Source organism: Carassius auratus, chromosome 16 (genome assembly GCF_003368295.1).
Source record: "Carassius auratus strain Wakin chromosome 16, ASM336829v1, whole genome shotgun sequence".
In the NCBI taxonomy this organism is placed as follows: domain Eukaryota; kingdom Metazoa; phylum Chordata; class Actinopteri; order Cypriniformes; family Cyprinidae; genus Carassius; species Carassius auratus.
This window is the reverse complement of record NC_039258.1, coordinates 1134453-1157675: the sequence shown is the minus strand read 5'-3', so window position 1 is coordinate 1157675 and position 23223 is coordinate 1134453. Positions and strand designations below refer to the sequence as shown.

At 34.0% G+C, this 23223-nt stretch overlaps 1 protein-coding gene across 3 annotated transcripts in view; it reads right to left on the bottom strand.

Moving 5' to 3' along the window:
• LOC113115683 (raftlin-like) overlaps positions 1-23223 on the bottom strand; it is a 95693-nt gene that overhangs the window by 15310 nt on the left and 57160 nt on the right. Inside the window, exons 4-7 of one of the 3 annotated variants that reach the window (XM_026283226.1) lie at positions 23053-23161; positions 19427-19838; positions 12586-12789; positions 7605-7720 (exon numbers count right to left, since the gene is read on the bottom strand). In XM_026283226.1, coding sequence (XP_026139011.1) covers positions 7605-7720; positions 12586-12789; positions 19427-19838; positions 23053-23161 — 841 coding nt within the window. Of the gene's footprint in view, positions 1-7604; positions 7721-12585; positions 12790-19426; positions 19842-23052; positions 23162-23223 lie in introns of all 3 variants that reach the window. The other 2 variants (XM_026283227.1, XM_026283225.1) reach the window with 2 other exon arrangements.

Genomic DNA, 23223 nt, shown 5'->3' with positions numbered 1-23223 from the left:
CCACACATATCGCAAACAGTTTATTTATTAGGGCATAAATTAAAACATTTTTATATGGTGACTCTGTTTATATGCACCCTCTATTGCATTTGTGTGTACGTTTTAGATACTTAAAAGTAGTCTGTTTTTAATCATTTCGTATATTTACAAGGTATTAAAGGTTGAAAAACATAATTTATATATGAAAAAAACTGCTTGTCTATATTTGGAAGTTTCATAATAAAGAATGTATATGAATAAAATTAAATAATTTATCAGAAATGTGTCAGATACCGAGGATGTGGGTTTAGCATGATAGAAAACAAATCCTATTTACCGTAGTTACCCATTCACTTACTATGTGTGTAAAAAAGAAAGCTAATTTTATAGAAAACTTTACTTGGACCCCAGGGTCTCGTCTGATTCAATTTAGGTAAATTCAGAATGATAAAAACGAAGGTTTAATATCTGTTCTGTTAGTATAACAGATGTTAAAATAAAAGCAGTATTGTATGAAGAGCTGCTGAATGTGTTTCTGCAGCGTTAATCAAACAGGGTTGTTTTGAGCAGTTAGGGGTTGTACTGTGGTTTCAAAGAGAACGCTTGTCTCTCATTTCAGGAGGAGCATGCAGGAAGTCAGAGCGGTTTAACGGCACCTGTCCTCAAAAGGAAACCATGTCGCGTGTCAGCCATGTACACACTTATAATGATAACACAAGACAGTGCTACATGATAATGCTTCACTTGCAATAATGTGCCATGGGTTTTTTGGCACGATGCGCTGTACGTTATACATGAGTCACTGTGGAAAGTTGAGAGTAGATGGTAACACTGGAGAGGCAGAATCGAAGGGCTCTGTTCTTAAAACAGTAAGCTGACTTCCTGTCCACTGCCTACAGAGGCAGCAGTCTTCTAAGGCAACAACTGAAATAATATAAAATAACTTTTCATATGCATAAAAAGATAAAAAGTACACACACAATCATTGGGTAAAATTGGGTAACTGGTTTAAGTATTATTATTTATAATTGTTTTGATGCATTCAAAAACTGTGTGTTATTATAGTATATTTATATCAAAATATCTATAATTGATATTTTAAAGAATTTAACATTTTTAATATGTATAATTTTGTTTGTGTGTGTGTGTGTGTGTGTGTGTGTATATATATATATATATATATATATATATATATATATATATATATATTCCATAATGTAAATATATATATATATATAGATTATAAATGTTAATCATTATCATTCATTGTATTTATACATTATTTGTGTGTGTGTGTGTGTGTGTGTGTACAGTATAATGCAAATATTTTAATACATAAAAATACATATGTCTTATTGATTAAATGATACATTTTCATTTATTTCATTAATAAAAATAATATAATACTATATTACTATTATAATATTAATATATTACTACTTTATAAAAACAGAAGGAAAATGTATTATATGATAAATTATTTTTAATTTGTTGTATTTACATATTGTCATCAGTTGTTGTTGTTGTTGTTGTTGTTGTGTGTGTGTATTGACTTTTTTTTCTCACAATGCATTGTGGGAATGCCCTCTATGTGCAGAATACATGTGATGCTGCCTAAAATCTGCCTGCCTCTCAGAACTAGCCTACACAAACGCTGCCCACGTTGGTTTTGGGACAGAGCCAGAGTCTTAGTTTAGTCCTTTATGGAGGTTTTGTTTCACACCCTTCCTAGTTATGAAGCCCTTTTGCCCAGATTGGATGACATTGTTGTGGGTCGTGAGTGGAGACCTCTGAGGCCCAGGTTTCTGTTGAAATGGTTTTTGTGTATTTGTGTTGGCCAAGACCACAGCGGCAGACATTGGGGAATCCAGATATGTGAGAAGAGGTTTTTGTTGGAAGCGGTCCCAGTGGTGGACTCTGTAAGCGGAACCGCAGATTCAAAAGTGGAGGAGAATTGAGAAAATATGGCGTGTTTAATGGCTTTCCATTGCTGCGGGACTGTGTGAACTTCTACACTCTTTCAACATGGAGGACTCCTCGAGTAAAAGAGTCATAAAGTCAACATGAATGTCAGCTTTTGCAATATGGCACATTCCTGAGAAAACAGATGATTAGTAATAAAAAAAATAAAAAAATAATAATTTTGGCAGAAACATCATCATATTACATCAATAATTGATTGGATTGTGACAGAGAAAATGGAGTCAGGTGGTTTGTCTTGATTTTACGTGTTGTTTATTCTATTGTTATTTTATTTTTTTCCAATGAAAATTGGTTGTTCTTTGTTTTAAAGGGACAACAAAATCAAGATCTTATGTGTGATTTTATTTATTTGTTAATATACAGTCTTTTGTATTTATTTACACTTTTATGTAATTTATATGTTGGTGGTGCTTACGTATTTTGTAGGTTGGAGGAGTGTGGTGCTTTCAAAACCTGTAGAAAACATTGCATTTAGGAAACCTGTTCGATAGCAGTAATAGTGCTAAGTCTTAAATGCAAAAACGAAAGTTTTAAATGTTTGGGAAGGTTGCATTAAATTAAATGAAACATTTTAAGACATTTATAATGTTACAAAAGATTTCCACAAAAAATATATTAAGCAGCACATCAGTTTTCAATATCACTAATAACAAAAAAAAATTTGGCAGTAACATTTAATAATATCAGAATATTAGAATGATTTCTGAAGGATCACATGACACTGAAGACTAGAGTTATGATGTTGAAAATTTAGCTTTGCATCAAAGAAATAAAATACATTAAAAATATATATCCAAATAGAAAACCAATTATTTTTATATTTCACTATATTGCTGTATGTACTGTACTTTTGATCAAATAGATTCAATTTTGAGAGGAAGATACTTTTTTCAGAAACAACACACATCATACCAACCCCAAATTTCCTCTAGAGCATCATTAAAACATTTCTAGGGAAAAAAAAAAACTAAAAACAAAGATTGCACCAGAAGATCTCAGAGATTGTATTAACCTTTTCAGACAAAGAAGCAGATTGCAGCTCACAGACTTCCATTCTCAACAACTAAAAATAGTCCAGCCTTATTTTACACCTATATCACACTTTTCTACCCAGGGTCTACAGAACGGCATATCTGTCATGGATGTTCGGCTGCCGCTGATATATATATCCTCACAGCCAGACAGCAACCGTCTCCCTGTAGCGTTAAAATCACACACACGTCATAAACTTACTATAAACTCAGTATACTGGAAATAGACTAATGAAAGTCACAGTTTTTTGGTTTCAGAGCCATGTAGTTCAGCCACATTCAGACAGACAAAGGGAAGTGTTCTTTGAAACGGCAGGTCGCATGTTTTTCTCACCTCCACAGGAGCCATAAAGGTCACATTGCCAAAGGCCGTGTTTTAATGGTCTATCTACAGTCTACATATCACACCGCTCCACTGACTACACTGACCTTCAAACTTTACCTTCTACTCTAACTACATACTAAATATATATCACCCGAGGAAAATTATATTGCTCAGAGCTTGCTCGGGCAAGTTTCTCCTTTGATGCTTCTCCTGTAGCTACTTGAACTGACTTTGAGCAAAGTTTAAGACATCTTTGAGCTCTGTTATGAAACTCCAGAGTGTTTTTCTCATGCAAAACTAAACTTCGTTATTAGCATCCTGATGCAACCATGTAATAGTAATCTTATTTGAGCTCTAATTGGGTTGCTGGTAACTTTTTAAAACAGTTATGCAATGCTTAACTTGTTAACTTATTCTGCTTTGTTAGATCTCTCTCATCACGGGCCAGCGAGGACAAAAAAGTAGTTTTTCGCCCGATTCCTGTCCTTTATAGTTGAATAAATCCAATCCGAGCAGCAGAAGAACTGCGATCCGGGTAAAAGTGATTAGAGTTTAGACTGTAAGACGTCGGCACGCTTCAAGACATGCGAGAAGAATCTGAGGCTGCTGTAGTTACACAAGCTTTAGATAGACATGAATAATTTGAAAGGGAAAGAAATCTTGAGAGCTAGACAGGAAAACCATAACAAGATCGGTCTAAATTTCACATTGGGTCTTTAGATGCCACGGGCGAGGGATTGTTTTGAGCAGTCGTCCCCGGGCCTCGTCTGTCTGTGTTTACTCACAGAATGTTCCTGAAATAGGACGCAGGGTTAAAGCACAGCGGTAACTGTTTTCATATTCATGTGATTATCATCCAATTTCCTTTTCTCTTAGTGACCAGACAATGTGCAGGACACTTTATTCAGTTAAAGCAGTGTTTATACTTCACAAACATCATGATTGTCACCACCTGTGGTTTTTAGTATTACACATCTGAAAAGCAATGCAAGAACACAATTAAAGCCAATTTTTCAACTCAGTTTTTGCCTCAAAGGATTTATTCTAATTAAACGAGTGTGTGTGTGTGTGTGTGTGTGTGTTTGGCTTAGTTCCTAGCAATGCATGTTACTAATCAAAAATTAAGTTTTGATATATTTATGGTAGGCAATTTATAAAATATCTTCATGGAACATGATCTTTATTAATATCCTAATGATTTTTGGCACAAAAGAAAAATCTATAATTTTGACCCTTACAGTGTATTTTTGGCTATTGCTACAAATATACCCACGTTACTTATGATTGGTTTTATGGTCCGGGTTCATATATGTATGCCATTTATCTGAGAGTGGAAAAAGATCATTTATTTCTGTTTTTTTAACATATAAATGCACTACATTTCTTGTAATTTCATTTTTTCTTGTAATTTATATTTTCTTGCCATTTCAATTTTCACTTGTGCCTTCTCAAAGCTCTGACAGTATTTCTTATTTTAAACTTTATTTTGTCATCACATTTTACTTTATAGGTGCCTATATTTTTTTATTATTAATAATTATACAGATACATTTTAAAATATAGTTATTTCTTATATTTGGTCAATTGTATCTAACAGTTCTGACTCTCTTTTCTTTTAATGTATTTTTAAGGCAGTTACCTTTTAAAACATTTTTATTCAATGCGTTTCCATCTGAGAAAATCCATTTGACTATATGACTTTATATCTTTCAGTTGCACCTTTATTTCTCATAATTATGGCTGTATTTCTTATTTTAATAAGTCAGCATTACCTGTTTTACTTTATAGACATCCATACTGTACGTTCGAGTGTCGCCACTGCACTGCAGCTCTCTCTGAAGTCTGCTGCTCTTCTCTTAATAACACACCCTTATATACAGAGAGAGCTCACTGCGACTGATAAAAGGCTGTTAAGGCAATTTCCTTCTCAGTGGATCAAAACTAATAGGTGTTGCTGTGAGTAAATCTTCAAGGATTATTCCTCAAGGAAATCTAAAATGGAAAACAGTTTTTTTACGTACGTTTCAGGGGCTGAGCTCTACCGACAGAGCGCCCTCATTACATTACATGTCCAAGGTTACTCTGTCTATTGATTTTCCTTTACGACAAGAATAGAGTCCTCGCTCAATTTGACTCGTATTGAACAAACATGGCTGAGTAACTCCATACAAGTGCTTTGGAGATTTATGCGTGCAATTAAACATTTAATTAAAGGTATAATAATAAATTATATATTACATATATAATCAAATATATATACATTTATATATTTAATTACTCCCTTTTGATTATATTCATTAATTTAGTTGCTTTTTATGTATACATTGTACTGTGTGAAATTGAGTAAATAAATACATAAAAAAATTACTGGATTTATTAACTAACAATTTATTATGCAACTAAAAAACAACTTGTATAAACACTGCTTTATACATAGTTAAGTAGAAATAATATTAAATAAAAGCAAGAATATTTTTCACTATATATATATATATATATATATATATATATATATATATATATATATATATATATATATATATATATATATATAATAAATTGTATATAAATGTATATAAATATAAATAAATTATATATATATATATAAAATAAATTGTAGAATATTGTAATTGTAATAACTACATAAATAAATATATTGAATGATATCATACATTTTTATTTGTTGCACTACATTAAAAAAAGCATTTCTCAGAATGCCATCATTGAGTGAATGACTAATGTGCAGTGATTGTCTGATGCTGTTATAGAAACATATTTCATGAGACGTTTGAAATAAACATGCAGGCTCATTGAAGACTATCACTGACAGAAAATGTCGAAGGCAGACAGTGAGTCAGACAGCAGCTGAACAGATCAATTCAAAATGTCTTACTGCATTAGTGAGAATCCCTTTCTGTCAGATGAATCTGTATGATTCTGGTGTCTGGTATATACATCAACCTGCCCTTACACAATATGAAAACTGAATACCATTCATGAAATCTTAAATTACAATCGTGTTGAATGCTGGGAGATGTGGAGCAGACTTGTAGATTTAAAAGAGGCACTGGATAATGCTGGACAGAAACAGAGTGTCCTTACCCTCCACTACAGAAACACCGTCATGGCCGAGTAGAAGAGAGGAAATGAGAGAGGACATCAGAGAGCGATTGAGAGCTGCAGGATTATAGAATAAAGCTTAAAACTCGATTACCCTGATAGCATCAGTACACAGTGCTAACTAACACGATGGTGCACTCTTTGCGCGCTCCTAACACACACACACACCTAGCCCAAATAAGCCCAAGCTAGACCAACTTGAAAAGAATCAATGGCGAACTGGCACAATATCTGATTTCAGCAAGCATAGCTAAGACTCTCTGAGCAGCAGGAACCATTACTGTCACTCAAACGGGGGTTTCCTGCTTTTTCTGTGCATTTCGTGCTGTGCTTCTAGACATTTTTTTTTTCTTCCAGTTTTTGCCTAATCTAAGTTTGTGCAACAAATGAAAGGAAATAGTTCTCTCAAAAATCTAAACTGCACATTTCTTCACCCTCAAGACATTGAAGATGTAGTTTTTTTATATACATCTGAACAGATTTGGAGAAATTTTGCATTGCATCCTTTTCTTACCAATGCATCCTCTCCATTATCTCTCCATGAACTTTCTTCAGTAAGAATGTACAGAAATCCACTCTAGTTTCTTTAGCACTGTTTTGCTTGTAAACAGTGCTTGATCTGTGCATATTCTTTTCCTGATTCAGACCAGACAACTTTCTCACTGAAAAAAGCTATGTTTTTGCTCATATTTTACGCGGAAGCAACGGTTTAAATGAAAACATCTTAATGACTGTTTGACTGCAAACTCACAACTTTTCACTTCATAAGATGTTAACTGATGGACTGGAGTGGTGTGGATTATTGTTGTTTTTATCAGCTGTTTAGAAGCCCATTCTGACGGCACCCATTCATTGCAAAGGATCCATTGGTGAGCAAGTGATGGAATACTACATTTCTCCAAATCTGATGCAGAAACAAACTCATCTTCATCTTTGATCGGCTGAAGGGGAGTATTCAATTCTAATACATTTCACAAATAATTACAGTAAAATGAAAAGTAATGCATTGAAATGAAATAAGAAATTCTGAAGTAGAAAGGTTAATATAGTTTTTTTTATTGTAAAACATTCTCCAATTACCTTATACTCTGAATAATCATTTTTACAGTGTACATGACAATAGTATTCTGAATGACTGAATGCAAACGTGTTTGAGTGTAACTCACATCAACGATTGTCCATTGTTCCACCACTATAGCGTCGTACGCAGCAGCTGCATTGGTGTCACTCTCCATCCCCTCCTGGAACACAAACACACTGTCCACAGTCTTGACGAGAAAATCTGCAAGAGATAGAGGAGAAATCAGTCAGTGTTCTGGGTTTAATATGATGGCTATTGAACATCAGTTGGGTTCACTCTTGGATATACTTTCGCTTTAACATCTATTAAACCCAGAACATTCCATGAAAGCTAAATGTACGAAAGCACAGGAAGAAAAGGGACACCAACTATAACTGGAATTCTAGGTGATAAAAATATAACTAGAGAGAGAGTATGTGCGGATGGGGAAGTCATTTGAAATATTTCCAAGTGTCAGCAACAAGACAGACAGAGACTAATGAATGACCAGCCTAATTAGCCAACACATCCATGTTGGAATGTAGAACATTTCGGGCGAAATAAATAAAGCTCTTTCAAATGCACATTTTAATGGCCTGATGTCGCTGCCGCCCCATGTGGTTCCTGCGTTTGGCCCTGTTTTAGAGTGATCTTTATATATGGCTGGATAATAAGCTCTGCTGAGTATTAAAGACGAGCACAGGGGCATCTGGGAGCCGGCTCACATCCCGTGTTATTTCTGCTCGGTGTCCTCTCATGGCTCAAGAGCTTCCTCCATTTACACACTAATACTGTTTGTGCTGCCCCTGTCTGCTCTGGGAGACACTCCAGATTACATTATAGGGGGACTGAGGGATGGGCGACCGTGGGCCGGCCCCGATGGGAAAGGGTTTTTTCTCGGGAAAGGGAGGGGACCGGTGTCTGTTGCCTGCATCCTTCCATCAAAAAAAACCATTTAAGACTGCACTTACTCAATTGAAGGCATCTCACTGGCCTTTCAAACAAAGCCATTGTTCTGGCCACCTTGCATCAGATGTTCCCACTTGGGATAGTAATTGGAAAAGTCAGAGGGAGATTGCCTCAGCTGTCGAGTCTGTCTGCGGTGTCTCAGGTGAGCGACTCCGACAGGGAGACGCACCAGACGTGGGCTCAATAAGCCGTCGAGTCTGCGAGAGGACCGTTTATGGAGATTGACAGAGAGAGATTGTCCGTTTGATGGAGTGAGACTGTCGGGGTATGTGGAGTTAGTCTGGCCAGGTCCTGCTGACTGATAGCGGTCAGGTTTAAGGAGCTGCTAATGCTCAAGACAGCTTATGTATATTTTACAACGTGGGGCAGAAACGGGCCGAGACAAGGTGGAGGATGTGAACATATTAAATGTCAGTCACTTGAGCAGACAAACTACTTCAGAGAAGCTTTACTGTCCTGACAGGGATGGTGTCTTTGTTAAAGGTTAAAGGCTACCAGCACCAAACAAACGCAAAACTAACGATTAACTAACATTCTGTCTATCAGCTGTTCTATAGTTCTATCTACTGTATCATTCTGTCAATCTATATCTCTCTCCATAATCTATCTATCTATCTATCTATCTATCTATCTATCTATCTATCTATCTATCTATCTATCTATCTATCTATTATTTTTATTGTTCTGTTATTCTATTGATTTGTCTGTCTTTCTGTTCGTCCATCCATCTATAATTTTTTATCAATCTGTTGTTTCATCCATCCATCCATCCATCCATCCATCCATCCATCCATCTATCTATCATTTAATTTTTCTGTTATTCTATTTGTCTGTCTGTCTTTCTGTCTATCCATCCATCCATCTATCCATCCATCATTTTTATCGTTCTGTTTTTCTATCTATCTGTCCGTCCGTCCATCTATCTATCCATCCATCTATCGTTCCTGTTTTTCTGTTCGTCCATCCATCTATAATTTTTATCATTCTGTTGTTCTATCTAACCATCCACCCATCCGTCCATCCATCCGTTCTATCTATCTATCTATCTATCTATCTATCTATCTATCTATCTATCTATCTATCTATCTATCTATCTATCTATCTATCTATCTATCTATCTATCTATCTATCTATCTATCTATCATTGAATTTGTCTGTTATTCTATTTATCTGTCTGTCTATCCATCCATCCATCCATCCATCCATCCATCCATCAATCATTTTTATGGTTCTGTTTTTCTACCATTAACTTATGAAAAGTCTACATGCTGCTGTTGCTTTGATATCACATTGTTCCCGGTCTCCACGGGGCTCTGCCAGCACCTCGCCGTCCTCCTGCTTTAACACGGCCCTCACTTCCTGTTGTTTTTCTTTCACACGTGTGGTTGACATGAACACCATCATTTGTCTCGACTCATGAAACATATTGTGTTTTACTTTACATATTAATTTAGTGATGCTTATGAGGTTATATATTCTACTTTTATTTATTTATTATTATTATTTTTAAATATTTATAAATTCAAGTTTTGTATTTAATATCCCATGTATATATATATATATATATATATATATATTATTTAATCTTTTTTATTTATTTTTATTTTTTTTACATATTTTTATTAGTGGTCTTTGTAATAAAAAAAAAAAAAATATATATATATATATATATATATATATATATATGCACACAGTGTTATTGTAATATTATATTATGCCCTGCTGTAGCATTTATCAACATCTGAATTTTATATTTATATTTTCTGTTAATGTTTTAGTAAATTTGTAATGCAATTTAGTCCATTTTTTGTGGTATAACTGTTTTGCTTTATTCTTTAATTCAGTTTTACTAGTACTTCAAATTATTTATTTCAGTTTCTAGTTTCATCTAATTTTATATATTTGATTTTATTTGAGACTGATTTAATAGTTTTCTTTTATTGTGTCCTACTTTATGTTAGTTATCATTTCCTTTTTTAAAATTGTATTTTAGTTTATTATGCATTGCATTTTAAAATATTTTTATTAGTAGTATTTGAAAAAAAAAAAGTTTTTCATCTAATATTTAGATATTGTTTTCTTTATGCTCTTTTTAATAGTTATATATATTTGTGTTCTACTTTACATTTTTATTTGGGTATGGTAATATACAGTATTCCACCTAGTCATTTGTACAGTCACTTTTTTGTGCATATTTTTTAGTTTGTTTATTCATTGAGAGTATTACATTTTTAACTCTATTTATTAGTGGCTTTTGCAAAGTCAAGCATGGGTATCATTATTGGTCATAGTCACGGTTAGTATTGGAAGTTTATTAGACGTGATTGCTTGTCCTGCCTTTGTCTTAAGGACACGAATAATGTTTCAAGTCATGTTATTTGGTAAATAGATGTCTGCTTTTACTGTTTCAGACTTGGGTAGAGATAAAACAGGCAATTTGTATTGAATGAGGAACTTGTGCCACATCAAGGTCAGAATAGAGATTTTTGCTTGTATATAGCCAGCAGAACCCCACAGCTTTGTAACATTGGGTATTGCACAGGCCAATACCACTCTTATTTTCCTCAGAAAATATAATAATCAAATTAAATCTGCTTTTGCTCAGTAATTACCTCAGGACGTCTTCCCTCGGTAGAACAGCACAGAACTTGGCAGGGGTTTACTGACTATACAGGGGAGTCATTAAAGAAAATTAATTAACTAATACGAAGCTTGGGTTTTGCATCATTGCTATCACTGCACACGTTCTCTTGCCACACCATTACCACCTGAAGACCCAGAAAGCTCTAAATGATGACAAATACCCTCCTCTCCCCATGTCCCCGATGTCATAACCCAGCCACAAAACGGCGTATATTCAGTTAGCCATCAAAGAAGAAAGCGAAACTCAAAGCACCAGTGCATTTCCCTCAGTGCTGGAGATCCACAGCACAGATCTCTACTGCGCTTTCCGAAAATGCTTTCAGTGCACTCAAGTGAGCCAAACCCATAAGCTGTTTTAATAACATGATTAATTAATTAGTCAGAAAATAAAATATGGCACCCTAGTATAATATCAAACTAATCAATTTTCCAAATAATGCTCATCCATTTATTAGAAGACGCATTTAATTCAGTCATTTATCATCTATAGGATGAACATATATTAATATTAATAATATTAACACTTATTTATAACCCCTATAAAATAACAATGGTATTACCATAGAAAGATATAATAGAAAATTATTATTAATTTTTTTTTTTTACTGTGTTATGTATGTGATTTTAATTTATCAATTTATTTGGTCAAGGTAGTCTCGAATTATCTGTCTGTAAATATGTTAAAACTGTCCCCCCGTCCCGAATACGGGACGCCTACATTTACTTCACTATATTACTATATTTCGTTGGAAAGGTCTAAGACTCCCAAGTATATAAGTTACCAATGTTTTTTGTTAAATATTATCCAGGAAAAGTAATAGATTAATTTTTAGACAAGAGTGCACCCTCAAAAATCTAAATTATAACAGGAGTTTTGACCTTTGTTTTAAAAAAAGACTTCCTCGTTCTCTGAAATCACATTTTATATGAGTTATCACCTGAAAACTTAAAATCTCAAAATTCATCTTTAAAACCCATTTTAAAATCAGACATTGCATTACCATGTAAATGGTACATCATTATCATGTTACAAAATGTTTTCAGTCATGAATTATAAAAAGTTAGTTTTGTATCATGGACATTCAAGTCTATCTTCAAAAACGTGAGTGACCGTTAAGGGGTTAATAGATTTGAACTATACTTAGTATGAAATAAATGTATTTTTAATATTATTATTATTTTTTTACTAGGGAAGTCATGTATTCAATTTTTATTTAATTTTTTTGTCAAAATAAATATATATGTACACCCACACACACACACACACACACACACACACACACACACACACACACACATTCCACCATTTAATAAGTTTTTAGAAAACCATAGTAATACAAAGTTTGGCTCTGAACACTTGCACCATGTAGTATATTTAGTGATGGGATCAAATGCTAATAGCATCACTGAATCATGGTACTACCATAGTATTTTGTATAATACACTAGTGTGATGAAGTATCAGCACTAACTCACCGTTGTCTCTGGTCAGCTGAAAGTATCCGTCCACTAGTGAGGCTCCGTTGTTGAAGTGTTGAGTCATGTGATCGAGCCAGTTGGCCTCCATCGTGCAGATGCCCTCGCCCTGCGGCTGAACTCGAAGAGGCACTTTAACTGTGTAGTACTTCAGCTGACCCTCACGCCGACCCGGGTAGTTAAACAATCCAAAGAGCTCGGCTCCTGTGCAAATAATAAACACTCATTTTAATGGAATAGATAATAGTTAAATACATAATTATTAATACATAATAGTAAAAGTTTTAGTTTACATAATATATGTGTGTGTATTGGGTATATTTATTGTGTGGCATATAAAAGACACACACACAGTATAAATTTGGAAAATATTTACATGTGTATATTTACAATCGCATAATCATATATATATATATATATATATTTAAAGTAATAGCACAAATTTGAACCATAAAAAAAAAGAAAAACATTTTCATTGATTCTTAGATTTAAATAACAATTTATTTCAGGCTCATTTTTATTTAGTTAACTTGATGTAAAAATATATCAATCTATGTATATATATATATATAGATTCAAGTATTTATTTAAATATATAATATTTATTTATTATAAAATACATGTATAACACTTTTTAAAAAAAATCATTTGATTTAATGGACCTTGAGTGAATATTTAGTCAGAGGCAGAGACTAAACTTGTACTAACCATCTTAACCAGAGACTAAACCAGTAATAACTGACCATCATAACCCAAACTCAGACTGGTCTCATCAGCACGGTTATGAGATTTGTTGCTGCGTGAACTGCGTGTTCCTACACTGTGGCCCTTCACACTTAATTAATTAGCTTGTAGATGGGCTTAACAACTAATTAGCTGGTGTCCTGGTCTAGTGGAGGTGAGTAATTAAGGAATGATGTAGTGGTAATCTGAAACGAGTATTTAGGACCATCGTTTCTCACTAGACCGGTCCCACTGGAGAGAACTGACCATTCGTTCTTCTCAATGAGATTATGTTTGGCTGGAAAACAAAACACAATTTACATCTGCCACAAAGAGAAAGAGTGCAGACCTAATGGATTACGATAGTCGAAGATGAATTTGTTTGTGTGCCTGCTTTACCCAGTAAAGCCTCCCTAGTTTCGGACCTATATTAGAACTAATGGGAAATTGACCGAAAAGATAAATATGGATGCACTTTTGTTCTGGCAGCGATCATTTAGATTGCTGCTGACTGCATTGAGTCATTAACCTCCTCTGACAGAACCAAGAGAAGCCAATGAGAGAGCGATCTCAACGGTTTGCATTTACAGCACAAATCTCAGCAAGAATCAATCATTTATTGTTGTTTTACTTCAACTGGGGTACAACAGGTTCTTCCTATAAACACATTTCCTGTTCCATTCACAGTACATGTGCATCACTTTATTACAGACTGATTTTTATTTCGGCCATTTTTATGAATAGAAGCCAGAGCGAGATTTAAATAAGGAGGATCTGCATCCACCACATGAGGAGAAAAAGGTAAAGTCAACTCATATTTGGAATAAATAACAATTTTATATATATATATATTACTTTTTATAGTCTCAATAAAAAATGTTTACTAAACTATTGTTGTTTATATAATTTGTTGTTTATATAATTTTTTTTTTTTTTTTGCGACTCAGTTGATTCAGATCGGCACTTCGAGCCTGTTCGCGACTCGGTTGATTCAGATCGGCACTTCGGAAGTCTGTTCGCGACTCGGTTGATTCAGATCGGGACTTCGCAGCATGTTCGCGACTCGGTTGATTCAGATCGGCACTTCGGAGCCTGTTCGCGACTCGGTTGATTCAGATCGGCACTTCGGAGCCTGTTCGCGACTCGGTTGATTCAGATCGGCACTTCGGAAGTCTGTTCGCGACTCGGTTGATTCAGATCGGGACTTCGCAGCCTGTTCGCGACTCGGTTGATTCAGATCGGCACTTCGGAGCCTTTCGCGACTCGGTTGATTCAGATCGGCACTTCGGAGCAGGAAGTCTTTGTCAAACAGTTAATTGGTGATAAATGAATATTTGGACTTCAGCATGTACATTGACCCACACACAAAGGTGGACACACTCTAGACTTAATCATCAGTAGGGCTCTAAACTTTTCATCCATTGTTTGTGTGTTACCCAAATAAAATAATGACAAAAAGTATCGTTAAGTCTTTGAGAACGGGTTTCTCAAGACAGATGGTGCATTAGACCAGGGGCTCATCTCCTGTTTCCAAAATATGGCGTTATTTTATGGCGTTATTTCCGTCAAATGTCGAGAGCGCAGTATTGTTGCGCGAAAGTACATTAATATAATGCGCAAATCTCTGTCCTCGAGCCCGGAATATAATGTGCGGAACGCGAATGTCTGGGCTCGCTCATCAGAGAGTGTTGCTCTTGTAAGAATTTTCTCTGGGCTCGCTCATCAGATAGTATGCCTGCACTTAAAACTGAGAGCGTGCGCCCAGTTCCCGCGCGCAAGCAGAGAGATTTGCGCTCGCGCATTATATTAATGTAGCCTACTTTCGCGCTACAATAATGCGCTTTCGACATAGATGAAAGTCATCATTGCTCGCGTAGTATAGACCCAGCTCCCAACCCAACTTTGAGAATAGATTAACGCTACTTATTTATTACTAATATATGTTTACATTGTAAAATATTTATACATCACATATTTTTTTCTTTTACATTAAAATTTCCAAATTCCAAAATTTTTATAGACAAAAAAAGAGTACATACTAAAAAAAAATTAAAAATAATAAAAACATTTTATAAAGAAATATTTTAATTAAATGGTGTCGAAAATCTATATTCTTCTATTTTTTATTTTATTTAAATTGTTGCATTAATTTTTTTATTGTATTTAGTGTTTTTTATTATTTATTATTTATTATTCATTTGGAGAATTTAAGATCAAAATGTGAAAGAAACAAAATGTTTCTTTTACGGTGCAGGGACAGTGAAAAAGTTTTAGGAGAGATGTTTAGATGAAATCCACTTAAATATTAAAGCTGTATTTGTTCATATAGGTAATTAAATAAAACTGGCTTTTTAAACGCTAGCACCATATAGTTTTTTTTTTGTCCAGGTCAAATATGATTTAAATAACTTATGTTATATGATATATTATGTAATATCATCATAAATCTTACATAATACATTTTTTTTTTAAACCGCTTTCCTTCAAAGTCTCATGGTTCATCAAATGCTAATCACTACCACCGTAGTATTTTTATAATGAACAAAATCTAGTTTAAACAAAGTTTCAAAATTAATTTTCACATCAATGTCATACATTTGTACTGTTTAAAGCTGCATACATTTTCAGAATTTGGGGAGGGAAATGGGATTTAATTGTAATGAAAGTAATAAAAAAAACATATTCTTTCTGTATTTAAGGTACAAACTAAAACTGACTGGTTGCAGCATTACATACAATTCATTAGACACAAAGTCAAGCTCTCCACACATGATGAAAGTCGCTGTGTCTGTGACATTCTCTAACTTCCAGAGGGTTTTGGTGAAGCGTGGGACATTTAGTGGGGAAACAAGCACACAAACGACCCTGTTACAGGCCTCCAAGCTCTGTGTGATCAACCCTTTTGACAAGGTCAAACACGCTGGATATCTACAGTTAGCACTGCCAAGGAACGCGACATGTCATCAAGTGTTTGCCTAATCCACATTTGAATTGCATCATATCAACACACAAACACAACCCCACAAGTCCTGACCTCCGTCTTCACTGGAGCCCATAACTATGGAAATATTCAGATTGTGGATTGCATCCCACCGGCTGATTGCCAGAGTTACTGCTCAGATGTAAATAGAAGTTTTTTGACTCAAAGGAGCAAATTCTCGAAGCACATCAAGACAGCGTGTCTCTTTTAGCATTGCAGGCGCTTTCTGATGGATTCCCTTAGTGAATAATGTCTTAAAACAACACAGACAGTATTGAACACGGTCCAAACAGACATCGCTATCAGTGGAACCAATTCATATTTAGTTCATTTCTTAAAAATAATTGTCACCTACAAGTGTTAGTGCTATTTTAGTATCTTTGAAATACTTTTTTAGTTTTTATTACTATTTTGAATTAATGTCTTTGAAGACACTTAAGAAGTAATCCATTTATTTATTTATAATTTGCATTTTGTTATTGTTGTGTGAATACTTATATATTTATGTTTAATCATTATGGATATTTATTTATATTTCTTCGGCATTTCATCGTTGTGTTAGCATAGGAATTAATAGTTAGAAAATGAGAAAAAAGTAATGCCTTTGCAAATGCTTACTGAACAATTTAATGTTTTGAATTGAATTTGAAAAACAAATACAAATATTTTTAATTAATGTATATTTTATTTTTAAAGTATTTGTAATTTTGTTGTGTATTTTGTCAAGTTTTTGTTAATTTCTATGTAAGTTTTAGTTGAAATTTTACATCAAGTTCCGAGTTGAAGCTACATTTAATCTAAATTATTTTGTTGTTAATTAAGTCAAATTTGATTAAAAAATAAATTTTGTAAAAAATGAATTATATATATATTCAAGTAATGAACATGATATGGTTTTAGTTGACTGTAATATCCCTGACCATTATACTGCAATGCATTTGTTTCTCTTTTTCTTTTATTTCAAATAATGTGCATATAAATAAAATAAAATTTCTTTAAATTATTATTATTTTTAATTCCTATAGAAATGTATGACTTAAGTTCTTTCCCACAATTTTAGAACTACAACCTGAACAACCTCTCATTAAAATAATGACACATGCTACAATACACTTCATTTTGCTTTTTCACATTCTCATTTCTTTTTCATATTGGTTTAAAATGCAACTTGCGAGAATAACCCAGAATACTGGCCTTTTAAAATTCATTTTACTATGTAAAGCGCTCTGAATTACTGCTGTGCATGAAGTGAACTATACAAATAATCTTTCCTTTTCTTTCTGAAGGCAGGTTTCAAGTCTTTCCAGCTGCACGGTGGGATGTAAAAACCCTTTGACAAACCTGCATCTGAGCTCTGAGCATTTCACACTGCTGACCAACGTCATGATGTTTTATAGATGTCCACCAAGAGCATTAGAGGGACTTGTGCAGGGAATTACTATATTTAAGTCATAAGGACACAGCGCTGTGCAAAAGACTCCTGGCAGCTGTCATTTTGTGGCTGAATGAGAGAAATTGGTGTAGCGTGAGGCCACCGATGGCGACAGTAGCATACTTCCACTGCTGACGAAGTCACTTCCACATCCAGATGGAGACTCCCAGCATGCATCATTCACATGGTACGGCGATCTCCGTGCACAATGCCACAGTTTTTGCAAAAAAAAAAAAGGCTCCCTAGCTAATGTTGAGAATGAGGTTTGCCATCTGGTTACTGGCGGAAAAACAAGGGTGAACAAAGCCTAATCTAGCACCCGCTGTGTGGGTTTTTGTAAATGCCAAGTCTGCCCAATCCCATACGCCAAAGCATTGCTTAAACACTGTGACAATGCTTTTCTGCAGACAAGAATGACAAAATCAGACAAGTGAGATGCTTTCACAGTGTGAGACACCCAGAAGACAAATGAGTTCTGATCTTTCTAACTGTCATCACCACTTAAAGAAAAAATTCTAGCTTTATTTTGTGCTGTCAATACTAAAATTAAGTAATATTGTGATTTTAATGCATTTTATTTCACCAATGAAGTGTCTTTAGACTAGCTCTGGAAAAAATTATAAAAAAATCAGCAAAAAGACAAAATACAAGAACAAATTATGGGATTATGTTAAGTGAGATGGAAATAAAATGGACAATATGTTGACTTCTAAAGGCAATTTTTATAATGTCTATTAGATTAATTGTCTGCCATCATTTTGGGACAAATATTGATATGTAGTTACTCAAAATAATAATGTGATTGAATTTAACTGAATTTGTTATTGACTGTCTACTCTAAAAGGAAAATAATTAAATACTCATTGAGTGTTGAATACATTTGGATTATTTTAAACTAGAGATGAATCTGTTTTTGTTCAATTAAATGAAACATTGTAATCACCTATTAACCCATTCAGTTAGCAAATTAAATCAACATATATAAAATAGCAATAAATACATAACTTTTTCGAAATTGTAGGGCCAGTATTTTTTTTTCTTTTCATTTTAATATATATACACGCATGTAAGAATTTTAGTATATTTATTCAGCAAGGATGCATTAATTTGATTAAAAGAAACAGTCAAGACATTTGTTGTGTTACAAAAGCTCTCTATTTTAAATAAATTATATTCTTTTGAACTTATATTCATCAAAGAATCCCGAAAAACTACATGTATCCGATTCCATACAAATATGAAGCAGAAAAGCTGTTTTAAATATTGATAATAATAATAATAAATTTTTCTTTAGCAGCAAATCAGCATTTTAGACCGATTCCTGAAGGATCATGTGACACTAATGATGCTGAAAATTCAGCTTTGCATCACAAAAATAAATTACATTTTAAAAATATATCACAATAGAAAACAGTTATTTTAACTTGGAATAATATTTCAGAATATTGCTGTTTTTACTTTAATTTTAATCAAATAAACGCAGCCTTGGTGAGCAGAAGAGTCTTCTTTTTAAAATACAAAAAACAAAACTTTTTGAACCGTAGTGTAAACACTTATCTTGAATATTATCAAAATATCATATACCGAAAAGCATCACCCAGCCCTGGCCAGCATCATGTGTTGGAAATAAAAGACACTTTCTATCATTTTCGTAACATAGTTATGTGAGTTTTCGTTTGATCAAAGGATAAAGACGATCAACCCACCACTCTTAGTCAGGGCCAACCTGCTGGGTTTCTCGGCTGTGTCTGTGATTTTGGCCGTGTCGTTGTTGTTGTGTGTTAGTGTATCTCCTTGCTGTGTTTCACCAGATCCTGATTTCTCAACAGAGAGATCACATCCTCCGTCTCCACCTTCAGAAGATTTCACGTCTTCTCTCAGAGCCTCACCTCCCCTGTTTTTCCCTTCGTTCTCTGCTCCGGACTCGTCTCCCAGCTCCGGATCCTCCAGGGGACTGGGACTGGGCGTCAGCCCCGAGCCGTGCAGCGAGCTGGGGCTGGAGTGCAGGGAGAGGGAGGGTTCCTCTGGTTCTCCGTGCCGGAGCACGTGTGGGCGTAGGCCAGCTGGCTCCTGGATGAAGCCCACAAACATGATGCCCTGATCCGCAGCATCCTGGATCTGCTGAGAAGAGAGATATGAACAGAGTATGACTATATATTTTGCTTGCCAGTTTAGACAACATGAATTTCCGTGCTGGTCTGGTTTATGCTGCTTAAACAAAAAGCTTGTTTATTGTAGCTGACGATAAACAACTTGAAATCCTTAAGCCGTCTTCCTCGTGTGCTCTGAGAACAAAACAAGCACGTAACCACCAGTCATTAACATATGAAAAGCCTTCGCACACAAGACAGAATTGTAGCTTTGAATTATCAAGGAAACTTTACAAATTATTGTCTATGAGTAACATTTTTGAAATGTAAATGTTGTTTTGTTTAAAAAAAGTTTCAAATTGGGAAATATTATGTTTTTTCAAATGGCTGTTTTCTCTTTAAAATATGTTAAAATGTATTTTTTTCCTGTTAATTTTCAGCATCATTAATCCAGTCTTCAGTGTCACATGATCTTCAGAAATCATTCTAATATACTGATTTGCTGCTTAAGTAACATTTCTGATTATTATCTTAATCTTATCATTATTTCTTCTTATATATTATAAATATGTTGAAAACTGTTTAATAATAAATTGTTTTCAAAATAGTTAATATTAATATTTTTGTGGAAATCTGGATGCAACTTAATAATAACTTCATAATAACTACCCTTTAAGATTTTGGAGCAAGATTAAGAAAAAATTAATACTTTTATTCAGCAAGGATGCATAAAGTTGATCAAAATTGACAGTAAAAACATTTTATAATGTATAAAAAAAAAAAAAAAATCTGTTCATCAAAAAAAAAAAAATGATTTCCACAAAAGCAAAAAAAAAAAAAAAAAAAAAGATTTTTGCAACACTGATAACAATTAGAACCATTGTCAATAAGCAATAATAATAATTTACCCCCAAGATTTCTGAATTATCATGTTGCACTGAAGACTGGAGAAATATTGTTAAAAATATTTCAGAATATTACTTATTTCAATCAAATACATGCAGCCTTGGCGAACATCAGAGACTTTTTTTATTTATTTAAAAACATATGAATTATTCCAATCCTTGACCAGTAGTGTACATCCTCCAAATGTGAGATTACATGGTTTACTGTGCCTTCATGTTTTTCCATTTGATTTCTTGTAGATCTTGTTTTTTGGTCCAGCTAAGCAGATCTTTTCAAATCTGTTTATATTTTATTTTAGCATTCCTTGACAGTTAATTTTCAGTTCAATTTGGTTTGATTATTATTATGATGTTATTGATGTTGGGCAAAATTTGTCAACATGGACGATCAGATAAACCTCTCGAGGGCTTTGCGTAGCATCGTGTTGGTGTCGTTGAATGAGATAAGAAGTTTCATTTCAAAAAAGTAGTTTCATTAATTTCCAGTTTCCTCATTGGCGGAACATTAAAACGACTGATGTGCCACATTACCCAGTTCAAAACAATATATTGCAAAAGTGGCTTTCTTTCTTCCACACCATCAGCTATTTGAAATTAGCAAGCGCTGATTACAATGGCAGCGGTCCACCATCGACTGCCCTCTGCATCCCAAATCAGTCGAGCATCTACCACTTTATTGTCAGTTCGCGTTTGAAAGCCAATATTTGAATTCTCATCAAACCAAATTGAATCGTTAACTGTCAAGGAATGCTAATGATGCCATTTTCCATTATGCTGCTTTAATAAAGGCCACCCCGAGGCCTGCCACCGCTATCTTCGCCTACACCGGCCGAATCAGTTTCCGTGAGGTGCGCAGGTTATTTTCTCTAAAATTAAACTGGGAACAAGCCCGTCCTTTCCAGTCACATTGTTTAATGCATATTGAACGCTGACGCCGGGAGTCCTGTCATTATATTTGCAACAATGATGCAAATGAAATTGCATAGATAAGAAGCCATTTTTCTCGCCGGGTTCCTCCGTCGGTGAAGGGGCACTGAATAATTTCCGAGTTTGATATGACGGGGGGGATCATTGTCGTGATGGATCATGGCGATTAATTGCGTCCGGATGTGTGCCTCTACAGATCTGTGATCTCCAAGAAGTATACAGACACAGGGAGAGTTCAGACGAAAGTTTAGGGTCGGTAAGATTTGTAAATGTTTTTTAAAAGTCTCTTACGCTCAATAAGGCAGCAGTATTTGATCAAAATACAGTAGACACTGTGAAATATTATTACAATTTAAACAGTATATATATATATATATATATATATATATATATATATATATATATATATATATATATATATATATATATATATATATATATATATTAAAGTGTAATTTATTTCTATGATCAAAGCTGAATTTGAAACCAATTTAAACGCCATTTATCTTTCTTTTTTTTTTTTTTTTGACTATTTTCCAAATACTTTTTCATGTTATAGAAAAAAGAACTCCTTGCCAATATTACCTTCAAAATACTATAGTGACTGTGGTATTTTGCAATATGGACAACTTTACAGAAAGATCCTGAAAGCCTTTTACATGGTTTTAAGGTGTTGATTACGTATTAATATTAATTTACGATCTTGTAGTGGTAACAATTACTCTGTTCAAAACCTAGTGTGCTTCCTACATAGGTAGCATTTTAAGGCATCATGAAAACACACAAAGGTTGTTCCAAAAGTAGGATTATCTTGCCTTATAATATACTTACAAAAGTATATATCCTACCTGGTTTTCTTATGTTTTATGTTTGATAATAATTTTTATTTTCGAGAATGAATGTAATTATTTGTACTGAGATATATATATATATATATATATATATATATATATATACTTTTTTTTAATTTAAATCTCTCTCTAGCCAACCCAGATAAGACTGCCTTATAATAAATTAATTAAACTGTTGCAATCAATAAAAATATCATTAGGTTTCACATAAAAAAAATATAAAATAAAAATAAAAAACTTAAAATTAAACTAGAGAAGAATATAGTTAATAAATGCCATATTCACAGATATCAGAGTTTATTTATTTAGGCTTGGGCCATATTCTAAGGCTGCACTGCATAAATCCTTCATGAAGGAGTCAATCCCATAGTGCATTGCAACAAGCTTAGTGAAAAAAAAATCCATTTAATATCTACCTTACATGATACGTTTCAGGCAGAACTGATAACTCTACTAAATTTAGGAAGAAATGTTTAGCAACATTGTTATATGTGCGAGTAGATATAAAAATTAATGATTCAGTTATGTGCTCTGAAGAAGCTAAACGGTAGGTTCTTACTTTCTTCACATATCCTTGGATGTGTTCTGTGGTGGGAATCTGGTCTGCAGACATGCATTCCTCCAGTTTGAGATGGTAAGGCTCAAAGTCTGCCGGATTCTTCTCCCAGCTGAAGAGAGAGAGGGAAACACCGCTTTAGTTTCAAACATGCCCTTAAACAGGTGCAGAGCA